The 13,827-nt window shown below is 46.9% G+C and overlaps 1 protein-coding gene across 2 annotated transcripts in view; it reads right to left on the reverse strand.

Moving 5' to 3' along the window:
* Positions 1-13,827, reverse strand: part of LOC102104492 (tetraspanin-15-like) — a 32,929-nt gene that overhangs the window by 6,555 nt on the left and 12,547 nt on the right. For both annotated transcript variants that reach the window (XM_088068455.1, XM_005532979.3), the window contains 5 exons: positions 10,907-10,981; positions 8,236-8,331; positions 5,738-5,851; positions 1,725-1,778; positions 1,031-1,147 (listed from right to left, as the gene is read on the reverse strand). In XM_088068455.1, the coding sequence (XP_087924581.1) occupies positions 1,031-1,147; positions 1,725-1,778; positions 5,738-5,851; positions 8,236-8,331; positions 10,907-10,981 (456 nt within the window). The remainder of the gene's footprint in view (positions 1-1,030; positions 1,148-1,724; positions 1,779-5,737; positions 5,852-8,235; positions 8,332-10,906; positions 10,982-13,827) is intronic.

The raw sequence follows: 13,827 nt of genomic DNA on the forward strand, positions 1-13,827 counted from the left end.
CTCTCCAAGCCCCATTCCAGACCTTTTTTCCCCCCATTCCTGCCTTTCCTGCTGCTCATTTGGAAGGAAACGCTCCCAAAAATTTCGGGAACGGCTCCCCCGCCTCGGGATCGCGCCTGAACCATCTGCGAGCCCAAAGTCCAGCCCTGGGAAGTGATCCCAAATTTCCCCCCCCCAGCTGCTGCTTTATCCAAGCCCTTCCAGCCTCTCGGTGCCAGCAGAAAACCGGGAAGAGTTTCAGGAATAAAAGCAGGAACGGTTCCATTCCCGTTGGGATCAAACCCCGGCCCCGGGAAGCGCCGCCCCAGCAATCCCAAAAAACGTTTTCTGGAAAAGGGACGTTTTCTGCTCAAAATGAATCCAAAAAAGTCAAATCCTCACGGTTTGGTCAGGAATAACTCAGGGGAGATCCAAGGCCTGGCAAATCCAGTGGATTTGGGGATTGGGATTTATTGGGAGAGGAATTTGGGATCGGGGTTTATCCTGGCTCCCATTCCCGCTCCGTTTGCCGAGGGCCGGATTTGCTGGGCCAGGATTTGCTCCCAGGGGCTTTTAGTGGATCCCAAATCGGATTCCAGGAGGAAAAATCCGAGCTCGTTCTGCCAGGACGACTCTCCCTGCCCCAACCACCAATCCCAGACGGAATTTGGATCCCAGAGGATTTCCTTCCCACCCTCCAGCCCAGCCAAAGGAGCCCTCAGATCGGGGACGGAGCTGAAAACCCCAAAACTTCACCCCTGACCCTTGCGGGTCTCCCCAGCTGGGAATTCCGGGAATTCTGGGAGTTCTGGGAATTCTGGGAGTTCTGGGAATTCCGGGAATTCCGGGAGTTCTGGGAATTCTGGGAATTCTGGGAGTTCTGGGAATTCTGGGAGTTCTGGGAATTCTGGGAGTTCTGGGAGTTCTGGGAGTTCTGGGAATTCCGGGAATTCTGGGAGTTCCGGGAATTCTGGGAGTTCTGGGAATTCTGGGAGTTCTGGGAATTCTGGGAATTCTGGGAATTCTGGGAATTCTGGGAATTAGGCTGTACCTGAGGCAGCAGCAGGGAGCAGACGATGGCCAAGGTGGCCTGGAAGTTGTCCTTGAGCCAGAGCCCCACGGCGTGGATGCAGCCCCGGACGTGGATGGTGCCGAGCAGCTCCAGGCGCTGGAGAGCGGAGACAGGATCCCAAATTCCCGCCGGATTCCCAGGAAACGCGGCCCCCACCCCGGGAGTTTTGGCGAGAAAAACCTCGGATTGGGGTTTTTTTGGCCCAAATCACCGCCCCAGGCGAGAGATTTTTGTTCTCACACTTCCAGGGGAAGTTTCGGAGCCGAGGTCCGAACGCTGTTGGGATTAAATCCCAAATTTTGGGGCTCTGAGTGGGATCCTGGACCATCAGATTCCCTCAGGCCTCTCCAAGCTGGGAATTCCCACATTTCCGCTGGGAATTCTGCCAGGAATTCCCACATTTCTGCACTTGGAGGATCCCTGAATGGATCCTGGGCTGGTCCCTCCGCCCTCGAGCTCCAACCTTTTTCCACAGGGAAGGTTTAAGGGAATTCCCAGGTGGGAATCCCCGGGCACCAAAATTCCAGGGAAAAGCCCCAAAACTGAGTTTGGAGCAGCTGCATCCCAGCCTTGCTCGGGAACGGGAATTCCTGCAGGGAGCGCTTGATTTTTGGGATTTGGGGGAAGAAGGAGCAGGCAATTCCCAAAAATTCCCAAAAAATTCCCACGTCACCTCCTTGTCCAGGGCGCGGTACCCGCACAGGGTGTTCACCACTCCTCCGGGAGCCTGCGGAGAAAGGGAACGGATTTATCCCGGGAAAGGCGCCGGAAAACACCAGAAATCCAAACAAAACCGGGAATTCCAGCGGTGCCCGGGACGATCGGGGCCCCCCCTGACTTTGGGGTCTTGAGGGCAAATCCCAACCCAAACCATTCCAGGATTCCGGAGCCCCTCTGGAGCCGGGCTGGGAGAGCTGGGAATGTTCCCCTGGAGAAGGGGAAGGATCCAGGGGGAGCTTCCGGCACATTCCAGGGGCTCCAGAGGGGTTGGGATAAGGGATGGAGGGACAGGACACAGGGAATGGGGAAACTGGATGGGATTTGGGATGGAACGAGGGTGGGAAGGAATTCCCAGAGGATCCATGGCTGCTCCTGGATTCCCGGGAATGTCCCAAGCCGGGCTGGATCCCCCTGGAATTGTCCCTGTGGGTGGCCCTGGATGGGATTTACGGTCAGGAAATTCCCAGGATTTGGCTTTCCCAATTCTTTTCCCGGAATTCTGGGGCTGTGCAGGGATGATTCCTTCACGAACGAGGCCAAATCCATCTCAAGGAAATTCCGGAGGTGAGGTCTCACTTCCCAAAAAAACTCTGGCATCAGCTGGGGGCTTTCCCTCTTGGAAAAAACACGGAGATTCCATGGATTCAATGGATTTTCCCCCTCCAGACCCAGCTCGGGGAATCCTGGAATGGTTTGGGTGGGAAGGGGCCTCCAATCCCATCCCACATCGGGGACGCTCCCCAAAATCCCAGGCTTTGAGCATTCCCAAAAAAACGTTTCCCGGATTCTCCCCCTCTGGATTAAGGGGATTTTTCCCTCTCCCTGCTGAGGTTTTTTTGCCAAATTGTCCCCCCAAAAAAAAAATCAAACACGGGAATGTAAAAATTCCCAAGAAACGCCCTGGGCTCCGCATCCTCACGGCAGGAATTCCTCCTTCCATCCCCAGGAGCCTCGGGATTAATCAAGGCCCTGATTAGAGAGGATCTCAAATCTGCATCTCATTTGCATACCGGGCTAATTAAACCCCTTCACATTTCCCTCTTTTTCCATTAAAATCCCCCGGAACAATGCGGGATTGATGAGGAATTTTCCTTGCAAGGGCCAGGGCTCGGATCCGGCACCGATATTCCGGGAGATCCGGCAGAGCCGGTTCTGGAGTTTTCCAGCCTTGTTGGGATATTTGGAGTTTTCCCCGGATCCTGAGGTTTTATCCTCGGATGGAGGAATTCCGTCGGATTAAACGATCCGGGCTCGGAGAAAATCCCGGCTTGGTTTGGATTCCCAAACGCGGGAAGCTCCTGGCTCTGGAATTCTGCTCCCTCCGGAGCCCGGCTGGAACTCCAGCTTTTCCTGATCCCAGGGATCCAGAACCCTCCTGGCAGAAAATTCCTCAAAAATCACCTCATTCCCCAAAAAATCTCCTCGGTGGGAGGCGGGAGCAGGAACGGGATCCCAAAAACTCCCAAATCCCTCCAGGAATGGGACTGGGGAGGATCCAGGCTGGGATGGAGCCGAGCCAGATCCCAAAATCCCGGAATGGAATTTTTTTTTTTCCCCCCCCAAATAATCCAATTCCAAACATTTTCTATCCCACAATTGGAAACCTTTGGCATTTCCAGCAATTCCTTCATTATCCCAGGATTCGGCGTCCCAGAAAATTCCAGACTAATCCATAAATATTCCTATTCCTTCGCCTTCATCCTTTCCTGCCAAAATTCCCATCAAACCTTTCTCCAGGGGGGAATGATTAAGTGGAAAACCTTTGGAGTAGAAAAAACAGTGGGAAGGGGGAAATTCCTGGGAATCTTGGTGTTTTCCATAAATAAATATTCCTATTTCTCCTCTCCCACCAAAATTCCCTCAAACCCGAATCCCTCTGGCATGGAAAAACCGGCGGGAAGAGGGAAATTCCCGGGAATTTTGGTGTTTTCCATAAATAAATATTCCTATTTCTCCTCTCCCACCAAAATTCCCTCAAACCCGAATCCCTCTGGCATGGGAAAAATGGTGGGAAGGGGCAAATTCCTGGGAATTTTGGCGTTTTCCATAAATAAATATTCCTATTTCTCCTCTCTTGCCAAAATTCCCTCAAACCTTTTTCCAGGTGGGAATGCTGCAAACCCGAATCCCTCTGGCATGGAAAAACCAGCGGGAAGAGGGAAATTCCCGGGAATTTTGGCGTTTTCCATAAATAAATATTCCTATTCCAGCTCCTTTCTTCTCTCCCACCAAAATTCCCTCAAACCTTTTTCCAGGTGGGAATGCTGCAAACCTGAATCCCTTTGGCATGGGAAAAATGGCGGGAAGAGGGAAATTCCTGGGAATTTTGGTGTTTTCCATAAATAAATATTCCTATTTCTCCTCTTCCACCAAAATTCCCTCAAACCCGAATCCCTCTGGCATGGAAAAATCGGCAGGAACGGGCAAATTCCTGGGAATTTTGGTGTTTTCCATAAATAAATATTCCTATTTCTCCTCTTCCACCAAAATTCCCTCAAACCCGAATCCCTCTGGCATGGAAAAATCGGCAGGAAGGGGCAAATTCCTGGGAATTTTGGTGTTTTCCATAAATGAATATTCCTATTTCAGCTTTCCCACCAAAATTCCCATCAAACCTTTTTCCAGGTGGGAATGTTTCAAACCCGAATCCCTTTGGCATGGGAAAAATGGCGGGAAGAGGGAAATTCCTGGGAATTTTGGTGTTTTCCATAAATAAAAATTCCTATTTCAGCTTTCCCACCAAAATTCCCATCAAACCTTTTTCCAGGTGGGAATGCTGCAAACCCGAATCCCTCTGGCATGGGAAAAACCGGCGGGAAGAGGGAAATTCCCGGGAATTTTGGTGTTTTCCATAAATAAATATTCCTATTTCTCCTCTCTTGCCAAAATTCCCTCAAACCTTTTTCCAGGTGGGAATGCTGCAAACCCGAATCCCTCTGGCATGGAAAAACCAGCGGGAAGAGGGAAATTCCTGGGAATTTTGGTGTTTTCCATAAATAAATATTCCTATTTCAGGTCTCCCGCCAAAATTCCCTCAAACCCAAATTCCTCTGGCATGGGAAAAATGGTGGGAAGAGGGAAATTCCTGGGAATTTTGGTGTTTTCCATAAATAAATATTCCTATTTCTCCTCTCCCACCAAAATTCCCTCAAACCCGAATCCCTCTGGCATGGAAAAACCGGCGGGAAGAGGGAAATTCCTGGGAATTTTGGCGTTTTCCATAAATAAATATTCCTGTTTCTCCTCTCCCACCAAAATTCCCTCAAACCCGAATCCCTCTGGCATGGAAAAATCGGCAGGAAGGGGCAAATTCCTGGGAATTTTGGTGTTTTCCATAAATAAATATTCCTGTTTCTCCTCTTCCACCAAAATTCCCTCAAACCCGAATCCCTCTGGCATGGGAAAATCGGCAGGAACGGGCAAATTCCTGGGAATTTTGGTGTTTTCCATAAATAAATATTCCTATTCCAGCTCCTTTCTTCTCTCCCACCAAAATTCCCTCAAACCTTTCTCCAGGTGGGAATGCTGCAAACCCGAATCCCTCTGGCATGGGAAAACCGGCGGGAAGAGGGAAATTCCCGGGAATTTTGGTGTTTTCCATAAATAAATATTCCTATTTCTCCTTTCCCACCAAAATTCCCATCAAACCTTTTTCCAGGTGGGAATGCTGCAAACCCGAATCCCTCTGGCATGGGAAAAATGGTGGGAAGAGGGAAATTCCTGGGAATTTTGGTGTTTTCCATAAATAAATATTCCTGTTTCTCCTCTCCCACCAAAATTCCCTCAAACCCGAATCCCTCTGGCATGGAAAAATCGGCAGGAAGGGGCAAATTCCTGGGAATTTTGGTGTTTTCCATAAATAAATATTCCTGTTTCTCCTCTTCCACCAAAATTCCCTCAAACCCGAATCCCTCTGGCATGGGAAAACCGGCGGGAAGGGGGGAAATTCCCGGGAATGCGGCTCACCGCGCGGACGCAGCAGGAATGCGGCACCCCGCAGGCCAGGGCGCCGCTGCCGTTGCACCAGTGGTAGCGGTTCACTTCCCAATCCCGGAATTCGTCCCCTCCGCAGCAGGAAAACTGCGGGAAAAACACCGGGAGAGGCTGAGGGGGGGGAGCTGGATAATCCCTGGAATTGCAGGGGAAAAAAAAAACGGGAAGGGATTCCCGCTCCAAAGGGATTTGGGGAGAAATTCCTCCCTGGGAGGGCGGGGAAGGGAAGGGATGGAATTCCCAGGGAATTCTCCAGCCCTGGAGCACCTGGAAAAAGCCTTAAAAATCCTGGGAAAGGGGTTTGGAATCGGCTCGCTGGCCATGGATTCCCATGGATACAGGGATAACGGGAGAGAATTCACTGGGATAAGGGGAAGGAATTCCTCCCTGTGAAGTGGGGAAGGGCTGGGACGGAATTCCCAGAAAAACCGGAGCCTTTGGAAGTGTCCAAGGCCAGGCTGGAACAAGCTGGGATAGGGGAAGGGGTCCCGGCCCTGGAATTTTTCCTGGAATTATTCCTGGAAATTCCTGGAAAACCAGGAATTTTCCCATCCCAAACCACTCCAAAATTCCAACCCAATCCCCATTCCCACTTCCCAGTTTTTCCCCTCGCCCAGGGAAGCTGAAGGGTAAAAAAAAAGTGGGAATTTTTTCCCATTTATCCCCATTTGGGAGGGATTCGGATCCATCCGTGGGATCAGCCTCATCCACACTCCCACGGTTTAATTCCAGGTGACAAATCCAGCTTTTCCCGAGGGACGGATTTGGGGGCTCTCAGCCATTCCCACAAAATCCTGATGGGGATTTCTCTTCCCGTCAGGAGAAATTGGGATCAAATCCTGCAGCTACAAAGGGAGAAAAAATTCAAACAAAAATCTCTTTTTTTTTTTTTTTTCCCCTTCTTTTCCCGCAGCGAGGATCAAAAAAATTCCAATCAAAGTCACTCCGTGTCCTCCACGGAATAAAAAATGAGCCTCCGGAAGCAGCTCGTCCCTCCTCACGGAAAACAATCGGGATTTGGAAAATCCTGGAATGGAAATGTTGGAGTGCTTGGAAAAGCAGGGGAAAAAATGGATTTTCCCCATTTTTTAAGCATTATTTTGGGATTTTGGGATTTTGGGAGGGGTTTTTTTTTTCTCTCTGCTCCCCTTTTCCGAGGAAACGCGGGAAAAAATTCTCGGGATCTTCCTGTTCTGCTCCATCCCAGGCCCGGATTTACATTCCCTGGATTCCCACTTGGAATTCCGGGATTTCTTTTGGTCCCTCCCGGGCCGGAGGAGGGCGAGAAGATCCCAAAAATCCTCACGGAAAAAGGGGAGGAAAATTCCCAAGGGGAAGCAGCAGGTGGGGAAAATGGCAGGAAAAAAACATGGAATGGCGGGAAAACGCCGTGGAATGGCGGGAAAACGCCGTGGAATGGCGGGAAAACGCCGTGGAATGGCGGGAAAAAGAACATGGAATGGCGGGAAAAAGCCATGGAATGATGGGAAAAACACCATGGAATGGCGGGAAAATGCCGTGGAATGGCGGGAAAAAGAACATGGAATGATGGGAAAACACCATGGAATGGCGGGAAAACGCCGTGGAATGGCGGGAAAACGCAGTGGAATGGCGGGAAAATGCCGTGGAATGATGGGAAAAAGAACATGGAATGATGGGAAAAACAACATGGAATGATGGGAAAAACAACATGGAATGATGGGAAAAAGCCATGGAATGATGGGAAAAAGAACATGGAATGATGGGAAAAACAACATGGAATGATGGGAAAAAGCCATGGAATGATGGGAAAAAGAACATGGAATGATGGGAAAAACACCATGGAATGGCGGGAAAACGCCGTGGAATGGTGGGAAAAAGAACATGGAATGATGGGAAAAAGCCATGGAATGATTGGAAAATGCCATGGAATGGCAGGAAAAACACCATGGAATGGCGGGAAAATGCAGTGGAATGGCGGGAAAAAGCCGTGGGATGATGGGAAAAACAACATGGAATGGCGGGAAAACACCATGGAATGGCGGGAAAACGCAGTGGAATGGCGGGAAAATGCCATGGAATGGCAGGAAAACACCATGGAATGGCGGGAAAACGCAGTGGAATGGCGGGAAAATGCCATGGAATGGCGGGAAAACACCATGGAATGATGGGAAAAAGAACATGGAATGATGGGAAAAAGCCGTGGAATGATGGGAAAAAGCCGTGGGATGGCGGGAAAACACCATGGAATGGAAATATCCCGGCGCAACCCAAGTCTGGGAACAGCCAAGACTCCTCCCAAATTCCAGGATAATTCCCAAAAAAATCCCCCTGGGCTGAGCTCGGCGAGGCAAAACCCGGCAAAAAAATTCCCACCGGGTGAAAATATCCAAGGAAAACACCCCAGGGATGGGAATAACTGAAAATCCAGGGAAAATGGGCCGTGGGATTGACCATTCCCTGGAAAACTTCCCCCTTTTCCGCATCCAAACCTTTTCCTGCACAAAATCCAGGATATTTTTGAAGTCCAGGTCGTCGTAGTAGTGCCGGATTCCCTCCTGGATGTTGGAGTGGAAAACTTCGTTCATCTGGGATGGAGAAACCAAAAAAATTGGGAAAACTCGGGGAAAGCGGCACAAAATTCCACGTTTTTCACCGCTGGAGCCGAAGGAGGAATTTTTCCCCATCCCAAGGTGATTTCCCGGGATAAAATCCATCCTTTTGGAGCTGCCTGGATTCGTTCCCGGCACATCCAAGCACACCAAGGAATTTTTATCATCCTGATTTTTCCTGCTTCGTTTAATCTGATCCCAAACTCCTCAATCCCACGGAAAATTGGGAATTTTGACCCCTGGCTGAGGGTTCTGCTGCCTCAGGAGGGGGAAATGAGCTCTGAGAGGGGAATTATCCACGGAAAAATATTCCAGAGGTGGAAGCAGAGCCCTCACAGGAGCCCGGATCCTTCCTGATCCCGAGAAATCCCTCAGAATTCCAGCAGGGAATGGCGTGGATGAGCTGGGGCTGGGGCACTTCAAGGAATTCATGGAATTAGGGATGGAATTTCGGGATGCCTGGGAACGTTCCCGGGCAGGCTCCGAGTGTCCAGGGCGGAGCCAGGGCGGATTCTCCGCTCGATTCCCAAAAAAAAATGGGCGGGAACGCCAATGGAGGGAAAAGAGGAATTTTCCCGGAGTTTGAAGCAGCTGGAAAAAGAGAGGGAAGAGGAAAATCCAATTTTCCAAGACACCGGGATGGGAAAATGAAAGGTTGGGAAGAGCGGGAGCAGGGAGGGAATTTGGGATTCCCGGGAATTCGGGATATTTCCATTCCTGGTTTTCACCGTTTCCCGCTGGTTTCTCCCCAGAAAGGCTCATCCCGATTCCATTCCCGGGAATGACGACTCCGCTTTTGGGAATAAACATTCCCAATTTTTTTTGGGTGGGGGGAATTTGAGGTTTTTTTGGGTTCCCAAAAAAGGGTTTTTGGGAATCCCTCTGGAATTCAATCCCGGTTTTCCAGGAGGGAGTTGAACCTCCCCAGGATCCCAACCCCATTAATCCCCCCGGCCTCATTTGCATATCAACGAAGCTGATTTGCATATCGAGCCACAGAATTAATTCCTGGTCACGGCTGATTTAATCTGAAATCCAATTAATTCCGGGATTTGGGATTCGATGAACATCCGTCGCTCCAGGTCGGATTTTCCCCTCCCCCCTTTCTCCCTCTCTCATTGTTTGGGGTTTAATGAACTTTTGATATCGCCCCCAATTAAATTCCAATTAATCCTCAATCAATTGACGTTTGGAGCTGCCGCCGTATCCCGGAATTCCAGCCCGGGGAATTGCAACTCCAATTCTGGGAATAACAATTCCATGTTCGGGAATAACAATTTGATTTTTGGGAATGACAATTCCATGTTTGGGAATGACAATCTGATTTTTGGGAATGACAATTCCATGTTTGGGAATGACAATTCGATTTTTGGGAATAACCATTCAATTTTCGGGAATTCCATGGTCAGGAATACCCATTCGATTTTTGGGAATAACCATTCGATTTTTGGGAATGACAATCTGATTTTTGGGAATAACCATTCGATTTTTGGGAATAACCATTCAATTTTTGGGAATGACAATTCGATTTTTGGGAATAACCATTCGATTTTTGGGAATGACCATTCGATTTTTGGGAATGACCATTCGATTTTCGGGAATTCCATGGTCAGGAATACCCATTCGATTTTTGGGAATAACCATTCGATTTTGGGGAATAACCATTCAATTTTTGGGAATAACCATTCAATTTTTGGGAATGACAATTCAATTTTTGGGAATGACAATTCAATTTTCGGGAATTCCATGGTCAGGAATACCCATTCAATTTTTGGGAATGACAATTCGATTTTTGGGAATAAACATTCGATTTTTGGGAATGACCATTCGATTTTTGGGAATAACCATTCAATTTTTGGGAATAACCATTCAATTTTCGGGAATTCCATGGTCAGGAATACCCATTCGATTTTTGGGAATGACAATTTGATTTTCAGGAATACCCATTCAATTTTTGGGAATGACAATTCGATTTTTGGGAATGACAATTCGATTTTTGGGAATAACCATTCGATTTTTGGGAATGACCATTCAATTTTTGGGAATGACAATTCGATTTTTGGGAATAACCATTCAATTTTTGGGAATGACAATTCGATTTTTGGGAATGACCATTCAATTTTCGGGAATTCCATGGTCAGGAATACCCATTCAATTTTTGGGAATGACAATTCGATTTTTGGGAATAAACATTCGATTTTTGGGAATAACCATTCGATTTTTGGGAATAAACATTCGATTTTTGGGAATAACCATTCAATTTTTGGGAATGACAATTCGATTTTTGGGAATAACCATTCAATTTTTGGGAATGACCATTCAATTTTCGGGAATTCCATGGTCAGGAATACCCATTCGATTTTTGGGAATGACAATTCGATTTTTGGGAATAACCATTCGATTTTTGGGAATAACCATTCCATGTTTGGCAATAACCATTTGATTTTTGGGAATAACCATTCGATTTTTTGGGAATGACAATTCAATTTTTTTGGGAATGCCAACTGAATTCCCAGGATTTCCAGGTCCCCGGAGGTGACGCCGCTCCCACCTTGTTCTCGAAGATGATTTCCATGAGGATCAGCAGCAGCTCCGTCAGGAAGATCAGCAGGAGCACCCAGAAGAACTGGAATGAGGAAATTATGGATTATCCCAGATCCAACGGGGACACCAGGGAAACAAGGAATTCTTCATTGGAATTCCAGTTTTTCCGGGAATTTTGGCTGGAATTCCGCCTCGGTGTCGCCATCCCGGAGAGGATGGAGAGGGGCCCGAGGGTCTTCCCTGGCACAAAGCTCCAAACAAATTCCGGATTTCACGGAGAAACTTCCCAAGGAAATCTCTCTCCGGCTCTGGATGCTGAGTCAGGAAGAGCCGCTCGATTCCAATTCAATTAACGCGGCCGCTAACGAGCCCATCCATCCTAATTCCCAAGAAACGACAACAAATGCCCACGGAAACCTCGGGAATGAGAAACCCCTCCCTTAACGAGCTCCCTGGTTTTGCTCATTAATTATTCCCAAATCTGGATATCCCAACCCCAAATTTGGGCGGTTTCGTTCCCTCCGGAGCACGAATCCCACGGGATGGGAGTTTCCAGAACATCGATCCGGAGGATTCTGGGGACATCGGGAAGCGCCTGTTCCCTGTGGATAAACGGGAGCGGAGGCGGGAGATGGATGGAGCTTTCAGCCGCTCCGAGCGGGCACAAATCATCCGGAATTCCAGAGGGAATTCCACGGCTCCGGGGGGAAATGAGCCCGGAACCTTTGAAACACGAATCCCTGATCATTTGAAACAGAAATCCAGGATTAAACATGATCCTGGATCCTTTAAAATACAAATCCCAATTAAAACATGATCCTGGATCCTTTTTAAAGAAGATTCCCAAATCCTTTAAAACACAAATCCCAAATCCTTTAAAACACAATCCTGGATCCTTTTGGACAGAAATCCTGGATCCTTTAAAACACAATTCCAGATCCTTTAAAACACAATTCCAGGTCCTTTAAAACACAATTCCAGATCCTTTAAAACACAATTCCAGGTCCAAACACAATCCCAAACCTTTGTAGGCAAAAATTCCCGATCCTTTAAACACAGACCTGGATCCTTTTAAATCCCAAATCCTTTAAAACTCAGATCCCAAATCCTTTAAAACTCAATCCCGGATCCTTTAAAACTCAAACCCCAAATCCTTTATAACTCAAATCCCAAATCCTTTAAAACTCAAATCCCAAATCCTTTATAACTCAAATCCCAAATCCTTTAAAACTCAAATCCCAAATCCTTTAAAACTCAGATCCCAAATCCTTTAAAACTCAATCCCGGATCCTTTAAAACTCAAATCCCAAATCCTTTAAAACTCAAATCCCAAATCCTTTAAAACTCAAACCCCAAATCCTTTAAAACTCAGATCCCAAATCCTTTAAAACTCAATCCCGGATCCTTTAAAACTCAATCCCGGATCCTTTAAAACTCAAATCCCAAATCCTTTAAAACTCAATCCCGGATCCTTTAAAACTCAAATCCCAAATCCTTTAAAACTCAATCCCGGATCCTTTAAAACACAAATCCAGATCCAAACACAATTCCAGGTCCAAACACAATCCCAAACCTTTGTAGGCAAAAATTCCCGATCCTTTAAACACAGACCTGGATCCTTTTAAATCCCAAATCCTTTAAAACTCAGATCCCAAATCCTTTAAAACTCAAATCCCAAATCCTTTAAAACTCAGATCCCAAATCCTTTAAAACTCAGATCCCAAATCCTTTAAAACTCAGATCCCAAATCCTTTAAAACTCAGATCCCAAATCCTTTAAAACACAATTCCAGGTCCAAACACAATCCCAAACCTTTGTAGGCAAAAATTCCCATCCTTTAAACACAGACCCGGATCCTTTTAAATCCCAAATCCTTTAAAACTCAAATCCCAAATCCTTTAAAACTCAAACCCCAAATCCTTTAAAACTCAAACCCCGGATCCTTTAAAACTCAAACCCCAAATCCTTTAAAACTCAAACCCCAAATCCTTTAAAACTCAATCCCGGATCCTTTAAAACTCAGATCCCAAATCCTTTAAAACTCAAATCCCAAATCCTTTAAAACTCAGATCCCAAATCCTTTAAAACTCAGATCCCAAATCCTTTAAAACTCAAACCCCAAATCCTTTAAAACTCAAACCCCAAATCCTTTAAAACTCAATCCCGGATCCTTTAAAACTCAAATCCCAAATCCTTTAAAACTCAAATCCCAAATCCTTTAAAACTCAATCCCGGATCCTTTAAAACTCAGATCCCAAATCCTTTAAAACTCAAATCCCAAATCCTTTAAAACTCAAATCCCAAATCCTTTAAAACTCAGATCCCAAATCCTTTAAAACTCAAATCCCAAATCCTTTAAAACTCAGATCCCAAATCCTTTAAAACTCAGATCCCAAATCCTTTAAAACACAATTCCAGGTCCAAACACAATCCCAAACCTTTGTAGACACAAATTCCCATCCTTTAAACACAGACCCGGATCCTTTTAAATCCCAAATCCTTTAAAACTCAAATCCCAAATCCTTTAAAACTCAAATCCCAAATCCTTTAAAACTCAATCCCGGATCCTTTAAAACTCAAATCCCAAATCCTTTAAAACTCAAACCCCAAATCCTTTAAAACTCAAACCCCGGATCCTTTAAAACACAATTTCCTCGTTTTTCCATAAAAAGCCCCAAAAGCCGCAGCTGCCGGGCCCAGCTCGGCTCCAAGAGCTCCTCCAGCTCCTCTTTCCCTGATTGCTTTTGTTCCCGGGATTTATCCTGGAAAAGCCAATTCCCGATCCGCACAAAGGCTCTGATTGCTCATTCCCGGATTTTCACCTCCCCATTCCCACAAAACCCCGGCCTGGCCAGGGAGGCGGAGCCGCTTTTCCTTGGGAATTCGCTTTTCCTTGGGAATTCGCTTTTCCTTGGGAATTCGCTTTTC

This window comes from Pseudopodoces humilis, chromosome 30, assembly GCF_049639895.1.
Source record: "Pseudopodoces humilis isolate 2021_Gansu_Grassland_sample_001 chromosome 30, ASM4963989v1, whole genome shotgun sequence".
In the NCBI taxonomy this organism is placed as follows: domain Eukaryota; kingdom Metazoa; phylum Chordata; class Aves; order Passeriformes; family Paridae; genus Pseudopodoces; species Pseudopodoces humilis.